The sequence below is a fragment of the Ranitomeya variabilis genome, chromosome 1 (genome assembly GCF_051348905.1).
Source record: "Ranitomeya variabilis isolate aRanVar5 chromosome 1, aRanVar5.hap1, whole genome shotgun sequence".
Lineage (NCBI taxonomy): Eukaryota > Metazoa > Chordata > Amphibia > Anura > Dendrobatidae > Ranitomeya > Ranitomeya variabilis.
Genome location: NC_135232.1, coordinates 866,154,142 through 866,174,700, shown reverse-complemented (window position 1 = coordinate 866,174,700; position 20,559 = coordinate 866,154,142). Strand labels below are relative to the sequence as shown.

The following is a 20,559-nucleotide window of genomic DNA, read 5'->3' as shown; positions in this document are numbered from 1 at the left end:
TCTGACTGAGCCGCCGTACAGTGAGAGCAGAGCGCAGCGGTGACGTCACTGCTGTGCTCTCACTTTGCGGCGCTCAGTCAGAGCAGGAAGCAGACGCCAAGGGACCTGACGGACATCAGATGGTGAGTATGTACTGTTTGTTTTTTTTTACATTTACGCTGGTAACCAGGGTAAACATCGGGTTACTAAGCGCGGCCTTGCGCTTAGTAACCCGATGTTTACCCTGGTTACCAGTGAAGACATCGCTGGATCGGTGTCACACACACCGATTCAGCGATGTCAGCGGGACCTCAACGACCAAAAAAAGGTCCAGGCCATTCTGACACGACCAGCGATCTCGCAGCAGGGGCCTGATCGCTGGTACGTGTCACACATAGCGAGATCGCTACTGAGGTCGCTGTTGCGTCACAAAACTTGTGACTCAGCAGCGATCTCGCTAGCGATCTCGCTATGTGAGACGGGGCCTTAAGCGCCGGCCATTTTCTCGCTCCCTATTGCTAAACATGTTCATTAATGATACTTGCGTCATATGTTCTGTCCGCTTGAAATCATTGTTCATATTTTTGATTGTATAAACCATACTGCACTAGATATACCTGCCAAGTTGATGCTGTTTTCGTTGTCAGACTCTTGTCAATTGTGAAAAAAAAAAGTTTACTATATAAGCGTTTGTTCACATTATGTGTTTTTCAAGCAGAAGACACTTCAGGAATCATTCCTTTTCTCTGACACTTTATTCTGAAAGCAACATTTTTCACACTGTTTGATTGTTTCCTGATTTTTTTTTCGTTTTTTCTGCCAGCATTTTTTCTTATCGTATATTGGGTGTCTTCTTCCTGGTATTTTCCAGATGGCTTTTAAAATACATAAAGTAATGAAGAATAATGAATTATGAAGAAAGTGCTTGCGTTTTTTTAAGGTGAAAATGTCTACAAAATACTCATACAGATGATCAGGCGTCTTGTGGCGCCTTGTTAGCCATCCCATTGACTTATATTGTAAAGTATTGAGCATCTTCCAAGCACAAAATGCCTGAAGAATGTTCATGTTACTTATTTTAAATGCTTGGTGTCTTTAAAAGCCTGAAGAATTTAAGAGACACTCAAAAAGCCTGAATATTTTAATAGCAAGCCGTTTTCCACATAAATGAATGGAACAATTATTTCTATAAATTTTTATAGAGCATTTTTGGCATTTTATGAGAGGATCCTCTAAAAAAGTGTCAGAAAAAGATGGTATTAACATACACTAACAATGCTGGAGCTGGAGCCTACCAGACCATCCATTTCCCATACAAATTCCATCTTGAACAGTTTAATATGTAACTTCTATCCGAATCTGTAATAAGGAGTATCATGATGAACAATGAAATCTCCACCGCTGAGAATCCCTACCGGATGGAAGTTCAATCTTCTACATAAATATTGCTCATCACATAGGAATTTCCCATTTCAGAAGAAATTTCCACATATATCTATGACTCAGACATTTCACTGTTTCCCAGAGATTATTATATTAGTCCGTGAGTAAGACATTTGTACTGTAAGATGCCATGAAATAGAAGGCTCAATGCCGACAATCACTACTTTTTTGGCTAGCTGTTCTCAAAGGCCTCGTCTGCCAATATTCTACCGCATAAAAATACTTCTATCTGTCTTGAACTCCCGGTTTATAACCACAGACCACATAAAAGTTGAGTTGAACTTTGATGTGGTCATAAATCTGCTAAGAGGAGCTCAGAAAAAGTCAAATACAAGTTACTTTGCTCGGTTCTCAGTTATCTCATTCTCTGGCCATCAAAGTAGACAAAGAAAAGCTAAACAGTGCAAAATATTTAATGAAACTCCGTTGCAAAAAATATTTTTAGCCCCAAATACATTCACATAAGTAAAAAAAAATGCCTTGGATGTGTTCATATTCTTTAAAGTGAGATGTCCAATTATCTTTACAATATACAGTAGATACATTTTTCCTACTGGTAACAGCACTGTCATTGTTTCCTATAGCTGCTCCAACCTCAGACAACGTCACCCTCTACGTTGGAATCGTCATTGCTGTGATCGTTTGCCTTGCCATCTCTGTCATCGTAGCTTTATTTGTTTATCGGAAGAACCATCGAGGTTTTGAGTCTGACATAATTGACACTTCTGCATTGAATGGTGGATTCCAAGCAGTCAACATTAAAGCCGCAAGACAAGGTGAGTGTTATTAAATCAGCAATTGTGTCACAGGAATTGCCAATGTTACAGTATTGAATTTTCGTTTTTTCTTCTTGTTTTCTTCCTTACTAGCTTAGTAGGAGTTCTGCCAGTTGCGCATAAAGCTCTAAAACTGTTTCTGTAAGTGATCCCAAGATGAAAAACTCCCTAGACCTCCTTATTGTGATTTTCACATTTAACCCTAACAATATCCTTAAAAGTAGAGATGAGGATGTGCTTTGCTGAATTTTTCCAAAAAATGGGCCATGAATCACAATATTGCAAAAACATCTAATTGCCCTGAAAAGACATGTATTACACACTGAAATCTCTTTATTGAACCCTTTTAAGCAAGCAGAACCTCAGTCATGTCCTCAACATTATGGGTAAATGGGTTGTAACTAACAGCCTATTTAACAACACCGCGCTAACTTTTTAGGGTACTTAGATTGTAAACCAGCAACAGGTCAGTGTATTCAGGTGGCAGGTATGGGTCCATCATTGAACTTTTACGGCAAGAAATTGAGAAAAAAAAATATATATACATGTTTACAACATTTTGTGAAGTAAACAGTTGTGCTTACATTTCTGGTATATGGAGATTATTCTCTTGTCTTAAAAAGAAGGAAAAATTATGGCTTGTTCTCACAAGCCAGAAAGTATCGTTGCTGTGACACACAAGCCTTGGTATCAACATTTTTCTTCAAGAGAAAAATTAGGAAATAGGATAAAGATGTATAGTACTGTCCTCCTTGTTTGCAGTGTGTAAAGAATAAAAAAATGCAGAGTGTAAGATTTTGTCACTGCACAATTCACAGTCACAATGACGAAGATGTAGCACCTACCTATCATGTGAATCTTTGGATTATTCACATACTAAGGCTATCACATTCAATGTGTGTGCTTCAGCTGCAGTAGTACACTACAATCAAATGTAGACTTTTTTATGTCTATATGGAATGACTGAGGTGTGCGCTCTGACCTCCTATACCTAGACTGCAAAAACCTAAACAAATGCGCTGCTTAGTGGGTCCTCATCTTTTATAGTGGCTGTGATAGCCCCACTGATTCCCTGTGCTAGACCAAGAGCTAAAGTGCAATGGATTTGGCCGGCTTCAGTGTCCCTGAACTCATTCAATGCTGCATCACAGATTTCCCAGTTCATACCCGCAGCTAAGTCATACCGCTGGTTCGAACTGACAATCGTAGGGAGCACTTCCGCTTGGCAAACAGGAAGCCAGGAGATTGGCAAGCATCGTATTTCTGAAAATGTATAGTGAGACACAAAGGGATGTCCCACAAACAAACAACGCTTTAATCAATAGATCTTGGAATAAAAATAAGTTCCCCATTGGGATGTGTTAGATAAAATGTTTTTTTGCTGGGATAATCTTATAAATGTGCCCCAGCTGTGTACTGTGTAATGGCTATGTCTGACCGTGCAGGAACATGGTGTCATCATACCACATCGCCTGGGCAGGGGGGGAAGCAAAAGAGAGTATACAGACATTACAGCATGGGATCACAGCTGCTGGTTTCTGTAAGGAAAAAAGCATTTACCTGCCTGTCAAGAAACTTATTTTACCTCACAGAAAGCATCAGATGCGATCCCATGCTGTAATATCATTTGAATCATTCCCTGCCCAGGAGCATTGGTATGATCAGACCATGTTCCTGTATGGTCAGACACAGCCATTACACAAATATCTAATAGACCAAAGTTAAGGGCTCTCCCGTTATAATCAAAAAGCCTATAAAGACATATGAGTAGTGGACAAGAATGTTTAAAAGGTTTTTACTTTATTAAACAATTATCAAGACAAAATAAATGGTATAAAAAGGAGAATGTCAAACAAAAGCATAAGCCACACAGGGTACCTCCAGATATACAGTCAGTTCATATAAATACATGTACAAAAGAATGGTGATTACTTATATACTGTGCAGTTAAATCCTAGATATAATAATAATCTTTATTTTTATATAGCGCTAACATATTCCGCAGCGCTTTACAGTTTGCACACAGTATCATCGCTGTCCCTAATGCGGCTCACAATCTAAATTCCCTATCAGTATGTCTTTGGAATGTGGGAGGAAACCGGAGAACCCGGAGGAAACCCACACAAACACGGAGAGAACATACAAACTCTTTGCAGATGTTGCCCTTGGGGTTTGAACCCAGGACTCCAGCGCTGCAAGGCTGCTGTGCTAACCACTGCGCCACCGTGCTGCCCTTAGATATAAAATAGTAATCAATATCAAAAGCTAAAAAATGGAGACATATCAGTAGGTCAAATAGAGATACAGAAAGTGCAACACTCATAGGGATATGGATAGTGGTTCAGTTAGATAGCACAAATGAGTAGTTATTTGGGACAGACAGCAAATGACCTACAGTACAGACCAAAAGTTTGGACACATCTTCTCATTTAAAGATTTTTCTGTATTTTCATGACTATGAAAATTGTACATTCACACTGAAGGCATCAAAACTATGAATTAACACATGTGGAATTATATACTTAACAAAAAAGTGTGAAACAACTGTAATTATGTCTTATATTCTAGGTTCTTCAAAGTAGCCACCTTTTGCTTTATGACTGCTTTGCACACTCTTGGCATTCTCTTGATGAGCTTCAAGGAGGTAGTCACCGGGAATGGTTTTCACTTCACAGGTGTGCCCTGTCAGATTTAATAAGTGGGATTTCTTGCCTTATAAATGATGTTGGGACCATCAGTGTGTTGTGCAGAAGTCTGGTGGATACACAGCTGTTAGTCCTACTGAATAGACTGTTACAATTTGTATTATGGCAAGAAAAAAGCAGCTAAGTAAAGAAAAACGCGTGGCCATCATTGCTTTAAGAAATGAAGGTCAGTCAGGCAGAAAAATTGGGAAAACTTTGAAAGTGTCCCCAAGTGCAATGGCAAAAACCATCAAGCGGTACAAAGAAATTGGCTCACATGAGGACCGCCCCAGGAAAAGAAGACCAAGAGTCACCTCTGCTTCTGAGGATAAGTTTATCCGTGTCACCAGCCTCAGAAATCGCAGGTTAACAGCAGCTCAGATTAGAGACCAGGTCAATGCCACACAGAGTTCTAGCAGCAGACACATCTCTACAACAACTGTTAAGAGGAGACTTTGTGCAGCAGGCCTTCATAGTGAAATAGCTGCTAGGAAACCACTGCTAAGGACAGGCAACAAGCAGAAGAGACTTGTTTGGGCTAAAGAACACAAGGAATGGACATTAGACCAGTGGAAATCTGTGCTTTGGTCTGATGAGTCCAAATTTGAGATCTTTGGTTCCAACCACCGTGTCTTTGAGCGACGCAAAAAAGGTGAACTGATGGACTCTACATGCCTGGGTCCCACCGTGAAGCATGGAGGAGGAGGTGTGGGGGTGTGGGGGTGCTTTGCTGGTGACACTGTTGGGGATTTATTCAAAATTGAAGGCATACTGAACCAGCATGGCTACCACAGCATCTTGCAGTGGCATGCTATTCCATCCGGTTTGCGTTTAGCTGGACCATCATTTATTTTTCAACAGGACAATGACCCCAAACACACCTCCAGGCTGTGTAAGGGCTATTTAACCAAGAAGGAGAGTGATGGGGTGCTACACCAGATGACCTGGCCTCCAGAGTCACCAGATCTGAACCCAATCGAGATGGTTTGGGGTGAGCTGGACCGCAGAGTGAAGGCAAAAGGGCCTACAAGTGCTAAGCATCTCTGGGAACTCCTTCAAGATTGTTGGAAGACCATTCCCGGTGACTACCTCTTGAAGCTCATCAAGAGAATGCCAAGAGTGTGCAAAGCAGTCATCAAAGCAAAAGGTGGCTACTTTGAAGAACCTAGAATATAAGACATAATTACAGTTGTTTCACACTTTTTTGTTAAGTATATAATTCCACATGTGTTAATTCTTAGTTTTGATGCCTTCAGTGTGAATGTACAATTTTCATAGTCATGAAAATACAGAAAAATCTTTAAATGAGAAGATGTGTCCAAACTTTAGGTCTGTACTGTATGTACAGCAACAAAATCAGGCTACTACTCAGAATACTGAAGCTAGACCAAAAGTTGGTGGTATTATAGACCTAGTATGGGCACAACCCTCTGTAACAATGGATAAGTACTGAGGCTGAAAGAACATAGAACTAAAATTGGTATAAGGAAATAGAAGGCAGGTACAACCTGGGTGACAGTGAAAAGAGTGCCCTTCAAGAACGTTTCGCGTACAGCTTCCTCCAAGGTCATTTGCTGTCTGACCCAAATAACTACTCATGTGTACTATCTAATTGCATCACTATCCATATCCCTGTGAGTGTTGCACTTTCTGTATCTCTATTTGACCTACTGATATGTCTCCGTTTTTTAGCTTTTGATATTGATTACTATTTTATGTGTAGGATTTTACTCCACAATATGCTAATTATGCAAATTGTTTCTTCAGAGATGAAGAGAGCTAGAACTCTAGTGCCACCTATTGGAAGGTAGCAATCCTACAAATTAATGTTGACCCTTTAACGAGCCTTGTCACATGACTTAGGATAAGTCAGCATTGACTTGTAGGATTGCTACCTTCCAATAGGTGGCACTAGAGTTCTAGCTCTCTTCCTCTCTGAAGAGACAATTTGCATAATTAGCATATTACTCAGAGGAGCATTGTGGCTTTAAGTCTCCTCATCTCGGCATGCTTAGCATGTCGATCTTTGCAAGGAGAAACAATACTTCTTGGATAAAACTCCACAATATATAATTAATCAACATTCCTTTGTGCATGTATTTATATGAACTGGCTGTACAGTATATCTGGAGTTACCCTGTGTGGCCTTGTTTGACATTATCTTTTTTATACCTTTTATTTAGTTTAATAAAGTAAAAACCTTTTATGCATTCCTGGCTACTACTTCTATATTCTCTTTATAGTTTGTTTTTTTTTACAGCCATTACACAGTAGATAGCAGCGGCACATTTATAAGATTCTCTCAGCACAGGAACATTATTTAACACATCCCATTGTGGAACTTATTTTTATTCTAAGATCTATTAATTAAAATGTACTTTGTCCATGACACAACCTCTTTAAGAAAAATGAGTGAATATATATATACGATATGTGTTTATATCTTGAACTGGCTTGATTTGTAAAGCCAGAGCAGCAAGAGCTAAAGTGAATGCTATATGTTCATGCCATACTCTACATATGATTTCAAGGAAATTATATCTGCCAGTCAACAGCTGCTGTGCCAGTTTTCCTTATAAAGTAGGCCGAGCGGAAGGCTTTGAAAAGAATGTTTGTGAAATTATTGGTGTTGTCTGAAGATGCCATGCTGCGATGTTGCAATGTGTCTCTAAATTGACTCCAGTTGTGTCAGTTTTGACAGCTAAATTTTGCTTACATCTGACAGAACAATCAATTTGGCCCAAAATTTGAATAAAGAATATTTTTCCATTCCAAACACAATTCTGTATCTTGTTTGTGTGTATATGTCATTGTCAAAGAGAGGAAGAGCCAGCTACTATTACTGTACGGCTTCTGCATCCTTCCTCCCGCATTGTGTTTAAATGGAAAGCAAATAGCTCTTAGTTCCGCATACAGAAGAGATGATATGTGAATAAGGGCCACATATGCCATCACACAGGAAAAACATAAGACTAAAGAATATCCACAAATGTCATGCACTTCATCTGTGAAAGGTTTAATAAGCAAATTACCTTTCCTCATCACATAATGGCTTTCAGGGGAAGAACTGTAAGTTGAAGACGAACAGCAGATACTAAATCTTGCTGACGATTTTCTCTCCCGTAGTGCACACTATTAGGAAATTGCTTACTTCAAAGTGCTGGTTACTTTCCAAAAAACATATGTTTTCGAGAGACAACCAAAGCAATGGTATAAAAACTATAGCCAACCTGTTTTGCTTTACTTCTTTCCCATATGACTGGCTTTGTAAAGTACACGTGTCTAGTGTTAGAAGTCAAGTTCCAGCCTCTGCACAGGAGGAATCTCGAGCCATGTCTGCATCGGCAGCAGTGGAGCCTGCTCAGCAGAGACATCAGTCCCAGCATCCCACTGAATCTGATACTGTGCAAAGGGTTACTGCTGCCTTTCCAGGCTCTGCTATTGTACCCTGCACTGGTCTGCAGCAAGCAGGCTTTTCTGGGACTAAGTCCTGCTTTGCACACACTGAGCATGCCCAGGGTAAGATCTCTCAGTGGAGATCAAGGATCACATGCTCAGGTACTGCAGCAACTTCCATTTGTCCTCCAGGAAGGTCCTGAACCTGATCAAGTTCTGTGGCAGCCTTCCATTGGTCCTTCTGGGAAGGTCCTGAAGTTGCTGCAGCTATAAAAGGTTCTCATGACCGCACGGCCATGCACTAGTATCAAATATGTACGGGCTCAGCGCCAGTGTTGTCGTCTGTGCGGTCACGGTCAGGGACCCGGCTGAAATAAGCCCCTAGAATGCTGGCACCTCCAGCGAGGAGTTCTTTATGAGTAAATTCAGGGCTGGCTAATAGCCATTAGAATTCCGGCTCCACCGGAGAGGAGCTGCGTGTTTGGTTTGGACTGCATGACCACTGTCAGCTCTACTCAGTAGCTGTGTCCCCTGTGAGCTAAACAGAGCACAGTGTTCTCTTTACTATGGGCTCTGTGAAGTAACAGAGTTCGTTTTTACTAATTTACTTCACCGCCTTACTTAGCAGCAGGTTCTTTCCTGCACGGTGGATCCCAGACGCACCTATCTCACCTAATAAATATATTCGATGCGTTCCGCCAACCCTAACATCTTGTACACAGTTATAAGGCACATACGGTGTACATATGCATTGAAGGGCACACCTTGATACCATTAGTTTAATAGGGAGTGCAGCCTCACACATAAATGTTATCCTTGCAGTTTCGATTGAGGTTAGTAGACTGATTGCCATCAAGCCAATTGCTTTTGTACTCTAGTATCTGGATGACTTTAAGCTCATGAGACTGGTTGAATTAAAAGGAGAAAATGTAAAAACAAAACCTAAATTTGTTCCATATAATTGCAAGTGTATTTCAACATGTGTGTCACGATCCATGTTTGGATCTGTGGCAGGTCTGGTTTCCCTCTGATTTAAAGGGACTCTGTCACCTGAATTTGGAGGGAACAATTTTCAGCCATAGGGGCGGGGTTTTCGGGTGTTTGATTCACCCTTTCCTTACCCGCTGGCTGCATGCTGGCTGCAATATTGGATTGAAGTTCATTTTCTGTTCTCCGTAGTACATGCCTGCACAAGGCAATCTTGCCTTATGCAGGCGTGTACTACGGAGGACAGAGAATGAACTTCATTCCAATATTGCAGCCAGCATGCAGCCAGCGGGTAAGGCTGGTTTCACACTTGTGTTTTTATCTGCATGCGTTTTTAAAAAAAAAAAAAAAACGCATGTGTGAAAAACGCATGTAAACGCGGTAAAACGCATGCGTTTTTTAGACGCATGCGTTTTTATAGAAAAACACAAGAAAACACAAGAAAACACAAGAAAACCCTAACCCTAACCCTACCCCTAACCCTAACCCTAAACGTGACTGAAATACGTGGCACTGAAATACGTGGCACTGAAATACGTGCAACTGAAATACGTGGTACTTAAATACGTGGCACTTAAATAGGTGGCACGTGGCACTTAAATACGTGGCACGTGGCACTTAAATAGGTGGCACGTGGCACTTAAATACGCGGCACTTAAATACGTGGCACTTAAATACGTGGCACGTGGCACTTAAATACGTGGCACGTGGCACTTAAATACGTGGCACGTGGCACTGAAATACGTGATACGTGGCACTTAAATACGTGGCAATGTGACTGTCAGAAAATGTTCATTAAACGGTTAGGGGTGAGGTTAGGGGTAGAGTTAGGGTTAGGGTTTGGATCCCTTTATCACCTTGATGGTGGTGGGTGGCTTTTCAGTGTGTTTTATGTTTTTTTTCTATAAAAACGCATGCGTTTTTAGCGCAAACAAACGCATGTGCTTAAAAACGCATGCGTTTACATAGACAGCAATGCATTTTTTTGCCGCGAAAAAACGCATGCGTTTTTTCGCGGCAAAAAAACGCGCAAGAAAATACTGCAGGTAGCATTTTTGAAAATGAACGCATGCAGACAAAAAACGCATGCGTTTGAAAACGCGACCAAACGCATGTGCAAAAAACCGCATGCGTTTTCAATGTTAAATATAGGGAAAAAAAACGCATGCGTTTTTTGTGCAAAAAACGCTGCAGACAAAAACGCAAGTGTGAAACCAGCCTAAGGAAAGGGTGAATCAAACACCCGAAAACCCCGCCCCTATTGCTGAAAATTGTTCCCTCCAAATTCAGGTGACAGAGTCCCTTTAAACCTTTTTTTCCTTTCTGGTCATTGGGGGTTAATACAGTTTTCTCCCCCCGGTGGCCGCTGGTGTTATTGCATTGCTGCTGGGTCAGCTGATGTTTGTGACCACTCCCACCATCCTTTATAAGGTCACCTGGTGCATCAGCTGACTGTTGGTTATACAGGTCCTTTCAGGAGACCAACCTTGAAGTAGCAGCTCCCTGGTGTCAGCCAAGTCTGGTGTTTGGAGCTCAGTTGCTTACTATCTGTGTTGTGGAGTCTGCAGCGGCGTGCACAAGCTAAGTTCTGAGTTTTTGTTACTTTGTAGTTTGTGCATTCACCTTTTGGTACCGTGTTCCCATCACTCTCATATTGTTTATTTGCTTTGTGGTGCTGTTTACACTGTTCACCTCCTGGGGTGGGGGTTGGGGGTTTAGTTCAGGGTTTAACAGGAGACAGGGACAGTTCAGTGACTTGGGCCTCCCTACCTTCAAGGGTACCCCCAAGTTAAGGAAAGACAGGGCTTTCCCTAGCCTGAGAGGCAGTTCAGGGACCCAGATTCCTCATCTCCTGTCTTCCTATTTCTGCTCCGTGACAATGTGTCTCCTACGTGACAAGTGGAAGAAGGTGCTCTGGTCAGATGAGACAAAATTAAGACTTATTGGGCTAAATGCAAAATGATTTGTGTGGCATAAAAATAAGACTTCACATAATCCTGAACACCACCCCCACAGTCAAATATGGTGGTGGCAGCATCCTGATGTGAGGATGCTTTTCTTCAGCAGGGACAGGGAAGCTGGTCAGAGTTGATAGTAAAATGGATGGAGCTAAATACAAGACAATCCTGGGGAAAAACCTACTAGAGGTGGCAAAAGACTTGAGTCTAAGGCATAGGTTCACCTTCCACCAGTATAGTGGCCGTAACACTCTGCCAGAGCTACAATGGAATGGTTTAGATCAAAGCATATTCATGTCCATGAATGGCCCAGTCACAGTTTAGACCTACAAGTGCTTCACACTAAATAAGAATATCATCAAAAAGTTAATTTATTTCAGTTCTTCAATACAAATAGTGAAACTCATCTATTACGTAGAGTCATTACAAACAGAGTGATCTATTTTTAGTGTTTATTTTGGTTTATGTTGATGATTATGGCTTAAAGCCAAAAGTCATCATCTCAGTAAATTAGAATAATTAATAAAACATACCTGCAAAGGCTTCCTAAGCATTTAAAAAGGACCCTTAGTCTATTTCAGTAGCTCCACAATCATGGGGAAGACTGCTGACTTGACAGATGTCCAGAAGGCAGTCATTGATACACTGCACAAGGAGGGTAAGACACAAAAGATAATTGCTAAACAAGCTGGCTGTGTGGTAGAAAAAAGGTGCACAAGCAACCGAGACCATGTTAGGTCAGTGCAGTTATACTGAATACATTTATTCCTTAGTTGATTAAATCTTTCTTGTTGTTTCTTATGCCAGTGTCACACTTGTGTGTGCAATGCGAGAAACCCGCTCGAGTCTCTCGCATCAATACCCGGCCCTGCCACCGGCACTCAGGACTTGAGCATGCGGCTGCATGTATTTCTATGCAGCTGAACGCTCCGGTTCGAACTGCCGGTGGCAGTAGTGGGTATTGATGAGATGGATTTGCAGGAGATTCTCGCATTGCACACTCAAGTGTGACACTGGCCTTAATCTTTATTTTCAGTTTTATGTTAATGGGATTCTCATGCCCTAAGGACAAGGTTCATGTATGTGGTGCTCTGATTATATATTCATAATGCAGACTGCTGACAGGTCACTGAACCATCAGTGACCTGCCCCCTAGTTTGCATAATGAATATACTAATGTATTTGAGAAAAAGCATGTTACTTAATAAAAATGTTGGCGCCTGCGCACTTTCTCTTGTCAATTAGTGCCTATTATCTTCCTGCATTTCAAAGAAAAAAAATCACCATCAATATGGTGCCATCGGGTGTGCCTGCACATTAGCATCTATCATGTCCAATAGATGCTACTGCGCAAGCGCCGCCACTGGCTCCTTGTTGCTGCAGCCAAAAAATGTACACTACAACACAATGGTGCCACCGGCGGCGCTTGCGCAGTAGCATGTATTGGTAGGAGATAGATGCTACTGCACAAGTGCCTCCGCCAATTCCTTGTTGCTGCAGTCAAAAAAAAAAAACTACACTAGAACAAAATGGCACCAGAGGCGGCGCATGCGCAGTAGCATTTATCGGAACACGATAGATGCTAATGCCCAGGCACACCCAACAGCACCATATTAATGGTGATTTTTTTTCCTTTGAAACACAGGATGATAATAGGCAGTAACTGATAACAGAATGTGCACAGGCGCCACCATTTTGATTATGTGACATGCTGTTTTTCAAATAAACACATTAGTATATTCATTATGCAAACTAGGGTTCAGGTCAGTGAGGGATCAGGACATGTCAACAGTCTGTATTATGATTATATAATCAGAGCACCACATTCCCCAGCCCCATCTTAGGGCACGAGAATCTCATTAACGCAAAACTGAAAATAAAGATTAAGACACAACCACAAGATGGATTTCATCAACCAAGGTATCATTTTATTCAGGATAACGGCGCCGACCTGACAGTACATGTAGGTTACTGTGCACAATCCTGCTGACAGGCTTCCTTTAACCCCATAGAGAATCTATGGGGTATTGTCAAGAGGAAGATGAGAGACACCAGACCCAACAATGCAGACGAGCTGAAGGCTGCTATCAAAGCAACCTGGGCTTCCATAACACCTCAGCAGTGCCACTGATTACCTCCATTCCACGAAGCATTGATGCAGTAATTGATGCAAAAGGAGCCCCGACCAAGTATTGAGTGCATTTACTAAACATACATTTCTGTAGGCCAACATTTTGGATTTTAAAATCATTGTTCAAGCTGGTGTTATAAAGTATTCTAATTTACTGAGATAATGACTTTTGGGTTTTCATTGGCTGTAAGCCATAATGATCAACATTAACAGAAATAAACACTTGAAATAGATCACTCTGTTTGTAATGATTCTAATGACTCTACTGTATTACAATGTTATACAAGCTGTACACTGACTACTGTACATTGTATCAAAGTGTCATATATTCAGTGTTGTCCCATGAAAACATATAAAATATTTACAAAAATGTGAGGGGTGTACTCACTGTTGTGATATACTGTGTATATATTGCCGTCTTGTAAAATATATATGTATTTTTTTCTTTTGTACTGCTACTATTCTAGCCATTTCAGTTACAAGGTCATACACGTGCTAAGCTAATCATCGTTATTTTCCTTTTGTCAACAGATCTCCTGGGAATTCCACCTGACCTAACATCTGCAGCAGCACTGTACAGAGGGCCTGTTTATGCTCTGCATGATGTCTCTGACAAGATCCCCATGACCAATTCTCCTCTCCTTGACCCTCTTCCTAATTTGAAAATCAAAGTGTACAACTCCTCTGGTGCGGTAACACCTCAAGATGACTTGTCGGACTATGCGTCAAAACTTTCTCCTCAGATCACACAGTCTTTACTGGAAAATGAAACTTTAAATATGAAGAACCAAAGTCTTGCAAGGCAAACAGATCCTTCATGTTCTGCATTTGGAACATTCAACTCACTAGGTGGACATCTGATTATTCCCAATTCAGGTAGGTACAGCAATTGTTCCTATAGTACTCAACATGGATCGAAGCAACATCAAATTGGAAATGGAAGATATCGTCTTCAAAAATGTGTATGCATGCTGAATATTTTTATAAACAATATGGGACTATTGTGCAAGTTAATATATATAAGTATGTGACTACCTTTGTTTTAGATAGATAAGTAATGCCCATATACATTTAAAGCTTCCCGTTGGATGAATTTTGACATATCGCATCATTTCTACTAGAGCCATCACTGTATCACTGGTCTAATATGTATGGTGGCTACAAGCAGGGACAGCTTCAAAGAATATCCTTAGACACGTGACAAAGGATCTTCAACACCGGTTTAGTTTTTTATATTTAAACTTTTTAGTTTAAACTTTTTATAACACCATAGTGTGCAAAAAATCAAATACAGCAATATAAATTCCACATTAATGGCTAATGACAGTGTTTCTGGGGTTCCTTTCTTCTGGATTCCCTTTGTCCTCCTACTAGGTCCCTTTCACGTGTACGTTTTTCCAGTACAGATGGTTTCTGTTTTTTTCATGGATACCACATGTATCCATTGTAACCTATGCCACTATGCCCATGTTCGTGTTGTCATGGATGACAACAGGCAATATAAGTCTATGGGTCTGTGAAAATATATGTACAGCACACGGATGGATGGCATCCGAGTGCCAACTGTATGCCGTTCGTGTGCTGTCCATGTTTAACATTGCAAAGTATAGGAGAAGCTTTTAATTTAATTCTTTCTTTATGTATACCGGAGGAACGTGGATGACACACTGATCCAAAACACTGACATTTTTCCCATACTGGTTTTATACGGGCGTGTGAAGGAGGCCTTAGCTTGTTTCATGAAGGTCTAATTTCCTAAGCTGATTGTATATGCTAATATGTGAATTATCCTTGTTGGTAAACCATTATATTTCCATATTATTTCTGAAGTATCTTGAACTACGGTATATGCTGTGCCATTTTTTGCCATTTCTCCTATAAATGTGTAAATAAATTTACAACTGGGTGTTACTTGCTTAAGTTGTGTCCCTAAATTCTACTACTGTCCTATCAGAGCTGCAAGTTTCAGACTATGTCGGGACACACCCCCTTCTTGTAACACCCAGTTGTCAGTTTATTCATAAATTTCTCAGAGGGACAACGAATGAATGGCATAATGCATAGTTATATGAACAGACTCTTCAGAACTGTTATTCCATGGGGAATACAAAAATTTACACAAAAAAAAAAGACATGTCAGGACGGGTGACAAATCCTCTTTAAAAAGTTGCTTCCTGCGCACTTTAGGAAATGTCATAAATGTGCCTTCTGCAAGAATACACTTTTCCTCTACAAAAGTACTAAATATTCTCTGCCACTTCCTATCGAGAGATAAAAAATAAACTGGAGTAGTAACAAAAAAAAAAAAATGAAAAGCCATGATGGCTCTAAACATAAAACCTAAGGCATCTTTGATGAAATAAAAATAGTTCCCAAACTGAACTTTTCTTTATCATTCACTTTCATTGTACTTGTTGTTGGAACATGAGAGTGAATGTTTATTTCTCTAAAAAGAAAAAAAAAACTGTTTCTTTTATAGCCTTCTCCTACCATTTCACCTTACTCCAATTATTTCGCTTTTGAGAGCCATAAGTAGGAGTTCTATTTCCATGGTAACATTTTTCATCTTGGCTTTGAGGACTTAAACCCAACATTGCCCTGTAAAATGAATTCTTTTTATGGAAACATGAATGCAAGCTTCAAACATAAATTGCCTGTCTTCCCCTTACAAATATAATTTCTTATTATTTAATTGATTTCTCTATTTATTTGTTTCTTTTATCTTTCTTTTTTCTTTAGGAGTGAGCCTGCTGATTCCTGCTGGAGCCGTTCCTCAGGGAAGAGTCTATGAAATGTATGTGACAGTGCACAGGAAGGAGAACATGAGGTAACTGCCCAGACATCTTGCTAATCTGAGAAGATCACTGCAGCTACATTGGTGGTCAATTTATCTCCAAAGAAAAGCAAATCTGTGCCTTAGATGTGGACGTTTTCAATTGGAGAGATTCGTGGATATTACCGGCGCGGCTGCATAAAGGAATGTCCAGGCGTATTGGAGATACAAATGGTGGTTTGTTCTCAACGCGTTTCAAAATCCCTAGGACTTCTTCTTCAGGAGATGATACAAGTGTACAATACTATTACATGCTGTTTATATAGATTCCACTTTCACAATCTGGCGCCAAGGAAAGTCACATGTTGCACAATGTCAAAGTTCATAAGACTGACACATGGTGTAGCACATGACCGTTACTGGTTTGACAGGTTCAGCATAATCCTGCTGTGTCCTGTCCCTCTTCTTATTTAGCAGCGTGAATTTGTGATAAGGTCCCGCTCCTTTGTAGAAATCCTCTCTGTTCTTTGTGAATCCACTATACTTAATTTGTCTCTGTGGATCTTGGGTTCTTTTTACACTACATTTCTCAGGTATAATACTGGGTGGTTAATTTTGACTAGTGTTGAGCGATACCTTCCGATATTTGAAAGTATCAGATTGGATTGGCCGATATCAAAAAAATATCGGATATCGCCGATACCAATACAAGTCAATGGGACACAAATATCGGAAGTGATCCTGGATGGTTCCCAGGGTCTGAAAGAGAGGAAACTCTCCTTCAGGCCCTGGGATCCATATTCATGTAAAAAGTAAAGAATAAAAATAAAAAATATGGATATACTCACCCTCGGACGAGCCCTGGCTGTCACCGCTGCAACCGGCAGCCTCCGTTCCTAAGAATGCAGAGTGAAGGACATTCGATGATGTTGCGGCTTGTGATTGGTCACGTGACCGCTCATGTGACCGCTCACGTGACCAATCACAAGCCACGACGTCATCGCAGGTCCTACACTCACTGCATTCTTAGGAACGGAGGCTGCCGGTTGCACCGCTGAGGTCCAGGGTCTGTCGGAGGGGTGTGTATATCCATATTTTTTATTTTTATTCTTTATTTTTTACATGAATATGGATCCCAGGGCCTGAAGGAGAGTCTCCTCTCCTCCAGACCCTGGGAACCATACGCACCGCACACGCCTGGGAGCTTATAGGAACCTCCGATTCCGATATCACAAAAATATCAGAACTCGGTATCGGAATTCCGATACAACGAATATCGGCCGATACCCGATATTTGCAGTATCGGAATGCTCAACACTAATTTTGACACATTAAATAAATAGGCCCTCTGCAACGCAATATTGCCATGCTTCGCTTCTCCTTCAGTTGCGCAGGGTTGCTAGCTTCTTTAGAAACATTTTATTTGCCTCTTTAGAGCCCCTAAAATAAAATTGTTTCTGTGACTATACATGCCTTGAAAACCAATTGGGAGTACGAAATCACTATAAATATATATATATATGGAGAATTCTTGATATATATGTAATAAACACTCATGGATGTTCTTCTTTATTATTTTTTAGCAATTTTTATTATTTTTATTAATAGAATATTTTTTAAATATTTTTTTAACCAATTAATAAACATGATTTTATTTCTTGGTAGTAGCCTTTTAAAGAAAATATCTCCTGTCCCCGGAGATCCATTACACTCCATATATATTTCTGGACAAATAATCTTTTCCATCCTGAACGTTGGCTCATGGGACTGATGGATCTGTTTTGGTCCTTGCTGTCCTTCTTTTTCTTCTCTTTTATTCGTAGGTTCGTGCCCATCCTTGTCACTATAACTCTGTTCCTTCGGGCTTTTTATTTTCCCTTTTTTTTCTTCTGAATCAATATACCTACATAAAGGATATATAATTGTAAGTACACAATAAATTTGATATTTGTATTGCATGTCATGTCATTCCAAACCGGTACCTCTCATGTGCTACACCATGTGTCAGTCTTATGAACTTTGACATTATGCAACATGTGACTTTCCTTGGTGCCAGATTGTGAATATGGAATCTATATAAACAGCATGTAATAGTATTGTATGCTTGTATCTCTCCTGAAGAAGAAGTCCTAGTGACTTTGAAACGCGTTGAGAATAAACCACCATTTGTATCTCTAATACGCTGGACATTCCTTTATGCAGCAGCATGGGTAATATCCACGAATCTCTCCAATTGAAAATTCTGAATCGGTCATTGTTGTCATGTCGGACGCTGTTCAGACCAGGTCGTTCGACAGACAGCGGTAATTCCGCTTTTGACCACTATTTGCTCATTGACGTCGGCTAGATTTTATCTAGCTGTTCCGGGGTTAATTTACCTGATCCTCGGATTGGAAGCTGGGCCATGCCCATTGCCTTTAAATAGTTCTCCTGATCATTGGGCGTCACCGATTATAGCTTCTGTCTTGTGCGTTGTTATCTCGGTCTGGAGTGGAGAGCTGGTTGTTGGAGATTCGTTGCTGGTGGTATATTTTCTTGTATATTGTCTTATTTACTCCTTCCTATATTTGTATTTATTTTGCCCTGCACATTTATAGTGTATTCCTGAGTGACTGCGGCGTGGTGTATATTTTCCTTTATCCTTGTCTGTGCTTACTGTGGGTATTGGTGTATTACCTCTTCACTGGGTGGTGGGCGGAGGTTTCAGGGTTGAAACAGGAGACAGGGTGAGGTTCGAGGCCTGGACATGCACACCATCAGTGTAAACTTCAGGTAGAGGGTCAGTCAGGATTTCCCTAGTCTGAGGGAAATTGCAGGGGCCCGGGTTATTTGCTCTCGCTCACCTAGTTCCCCCGTGACAATTGTCTGACCAGTGGATCTGCGGCAGCTGCTAACTCTGATGAGTTCTTTTTATGCCATAATTCCAGGAAATATCAAGTGAGTGTAAACTCATTGATACTCTGTGATCTCCATCGGATAAGACCCTATTTGCACTTTTCTCTCCTACAGTATCCCCTGTAGATGTGGACGTGAAATACCTTGTTAGTCAGTTGTGCCTAAAACTTTTAAACATTGACTTCCCGGTACTTAGTTTATATCTTACGGGAATGGTAAGATTGAAACCCAAACCTTAATATACAGAATTAGAAAAACAGAGCTGATTTATCCCAAAAACATTGCCACACCTGTCCACAGGTTATGTGCAGTATTGCAGCTCAAGACCCAAACTAATAGTCCCCCAAATGTGTACCTGAGACAAAGCTTTACCATTTGCTAAGATAATAAATGTGAAATATTGCAGATTTCAGCAGAATCTTAAGCACTCTTACATTGTGGTATTATTAACTGATTTACGTAGGACGTGCAGCGACCATTATCTTCATAATCAAAACATGGAGGATTTCTGGAAGGAGGTAACACACAAACCAAAAGTCAAACAGAACACTAATCATTTAAACAGCCCCATCTACCATCAGCTTAGCTCCTGCATAAGCCTGCAGCTGTTTTGTACTCCAGTACCTTTCTTAACAGCTAAGGCTAAGCCCAGAATGTCTATCTCAGCGGTGAATGGCCATACAAAAATATATGCAATCAAATCCTCAGTTGGGCAATACTCCAAATCTAAAACTCTTTATTCTTGCAGATGTCTAAGAAAATGTAACTTCTTATCAAAATGCTTGGATCTTGGGTTAATGCATTCCATCTGTGTCTGTGTCAGATATCATTGGTTATTATACATAGATTTCATTACTTACTCTGCAGCCTTTATCCATTTTTAGCTACATATTCTAAGAGATAAGACTTGTCTTGCCAAGATGTGGGTTCTGCCTGTGGGTGCCTTGAATGACAGATGTACAGATGGTTTACCTTTCTTTTCTCTTGCTGAATGCCTGCAATCTGTTATAACTGCTCACTTGTAATGTTTAGGCTTGCAATGACTTCATCCATTGTTTAGAAGTAGTCTGATCACTGTAAGTTTTGCTTCTGTTCTTATTTCCAATATTGTCATCACATCATTCAGATCCCTATAGCTAAAAGTAACACTGTGCTGGGGTTTACGATTCTGAACCTTTTGCCATTGTCATTGAATTGGACAAATATTCATCTGGACTCTTTTGGAGTTTGGTGTGTTTTTCTTCTGGAATATATACAAATGCTTTGCAAACTCTTATGTGTTTCTCACCACATGAGGGTTTCTCCATTGTTCTGGAAAAGAGTCTGCTTTGTTAATAAATTGCTGTTATTGCATCTTCACCTCAGCAATCCATTAGCATACAGCTGATCGTTTCAGTAAGGATTCTGTTCTTTTCACCTACCTCACAGAATAAGCCTGTAGCTGTTGTATACTCCATCATGAATCTACAGTCAATAATTGGGTAATCTCCTATTATTCAAAGGTTAGAAATTATCACTCCAGACAAGATCAAAATTC

General features: G+C 40.4%; 1 protein-coding gene across 2 annotated transcripts in view; it reads left to right on the top strand.

Annotated features, from left to right (window-relative positions):
• The window catches only part of UNC5C (unc-5 netrin receptor C), a 530,679-nt gene that overhangs the window by 459,944 nt on the left and 50,176 nt on the right, over positions 1 to 20,559 (top strand). For both annotated transcript variants that reach the window (XM_077277392.1, XM_077277402.1), the window contains 3 exons: positions 2,007 to 2,198; positions 13,886 to 14,230; positions 16,094 to 16,181. In XM_077277392.1, the coding sequence (XP_077133507.1) occupies positions 2,007 to 2,198; positions 13,886 to 14,230; positions 16,094 to 16,181 (625 nt within the window). The remainder of the gene's footprint in view (positions 1 to 2,006; positions 2,199 to 13,885; positions 14,231 to 16,093; positions 16,182 to 20,559) is intronic.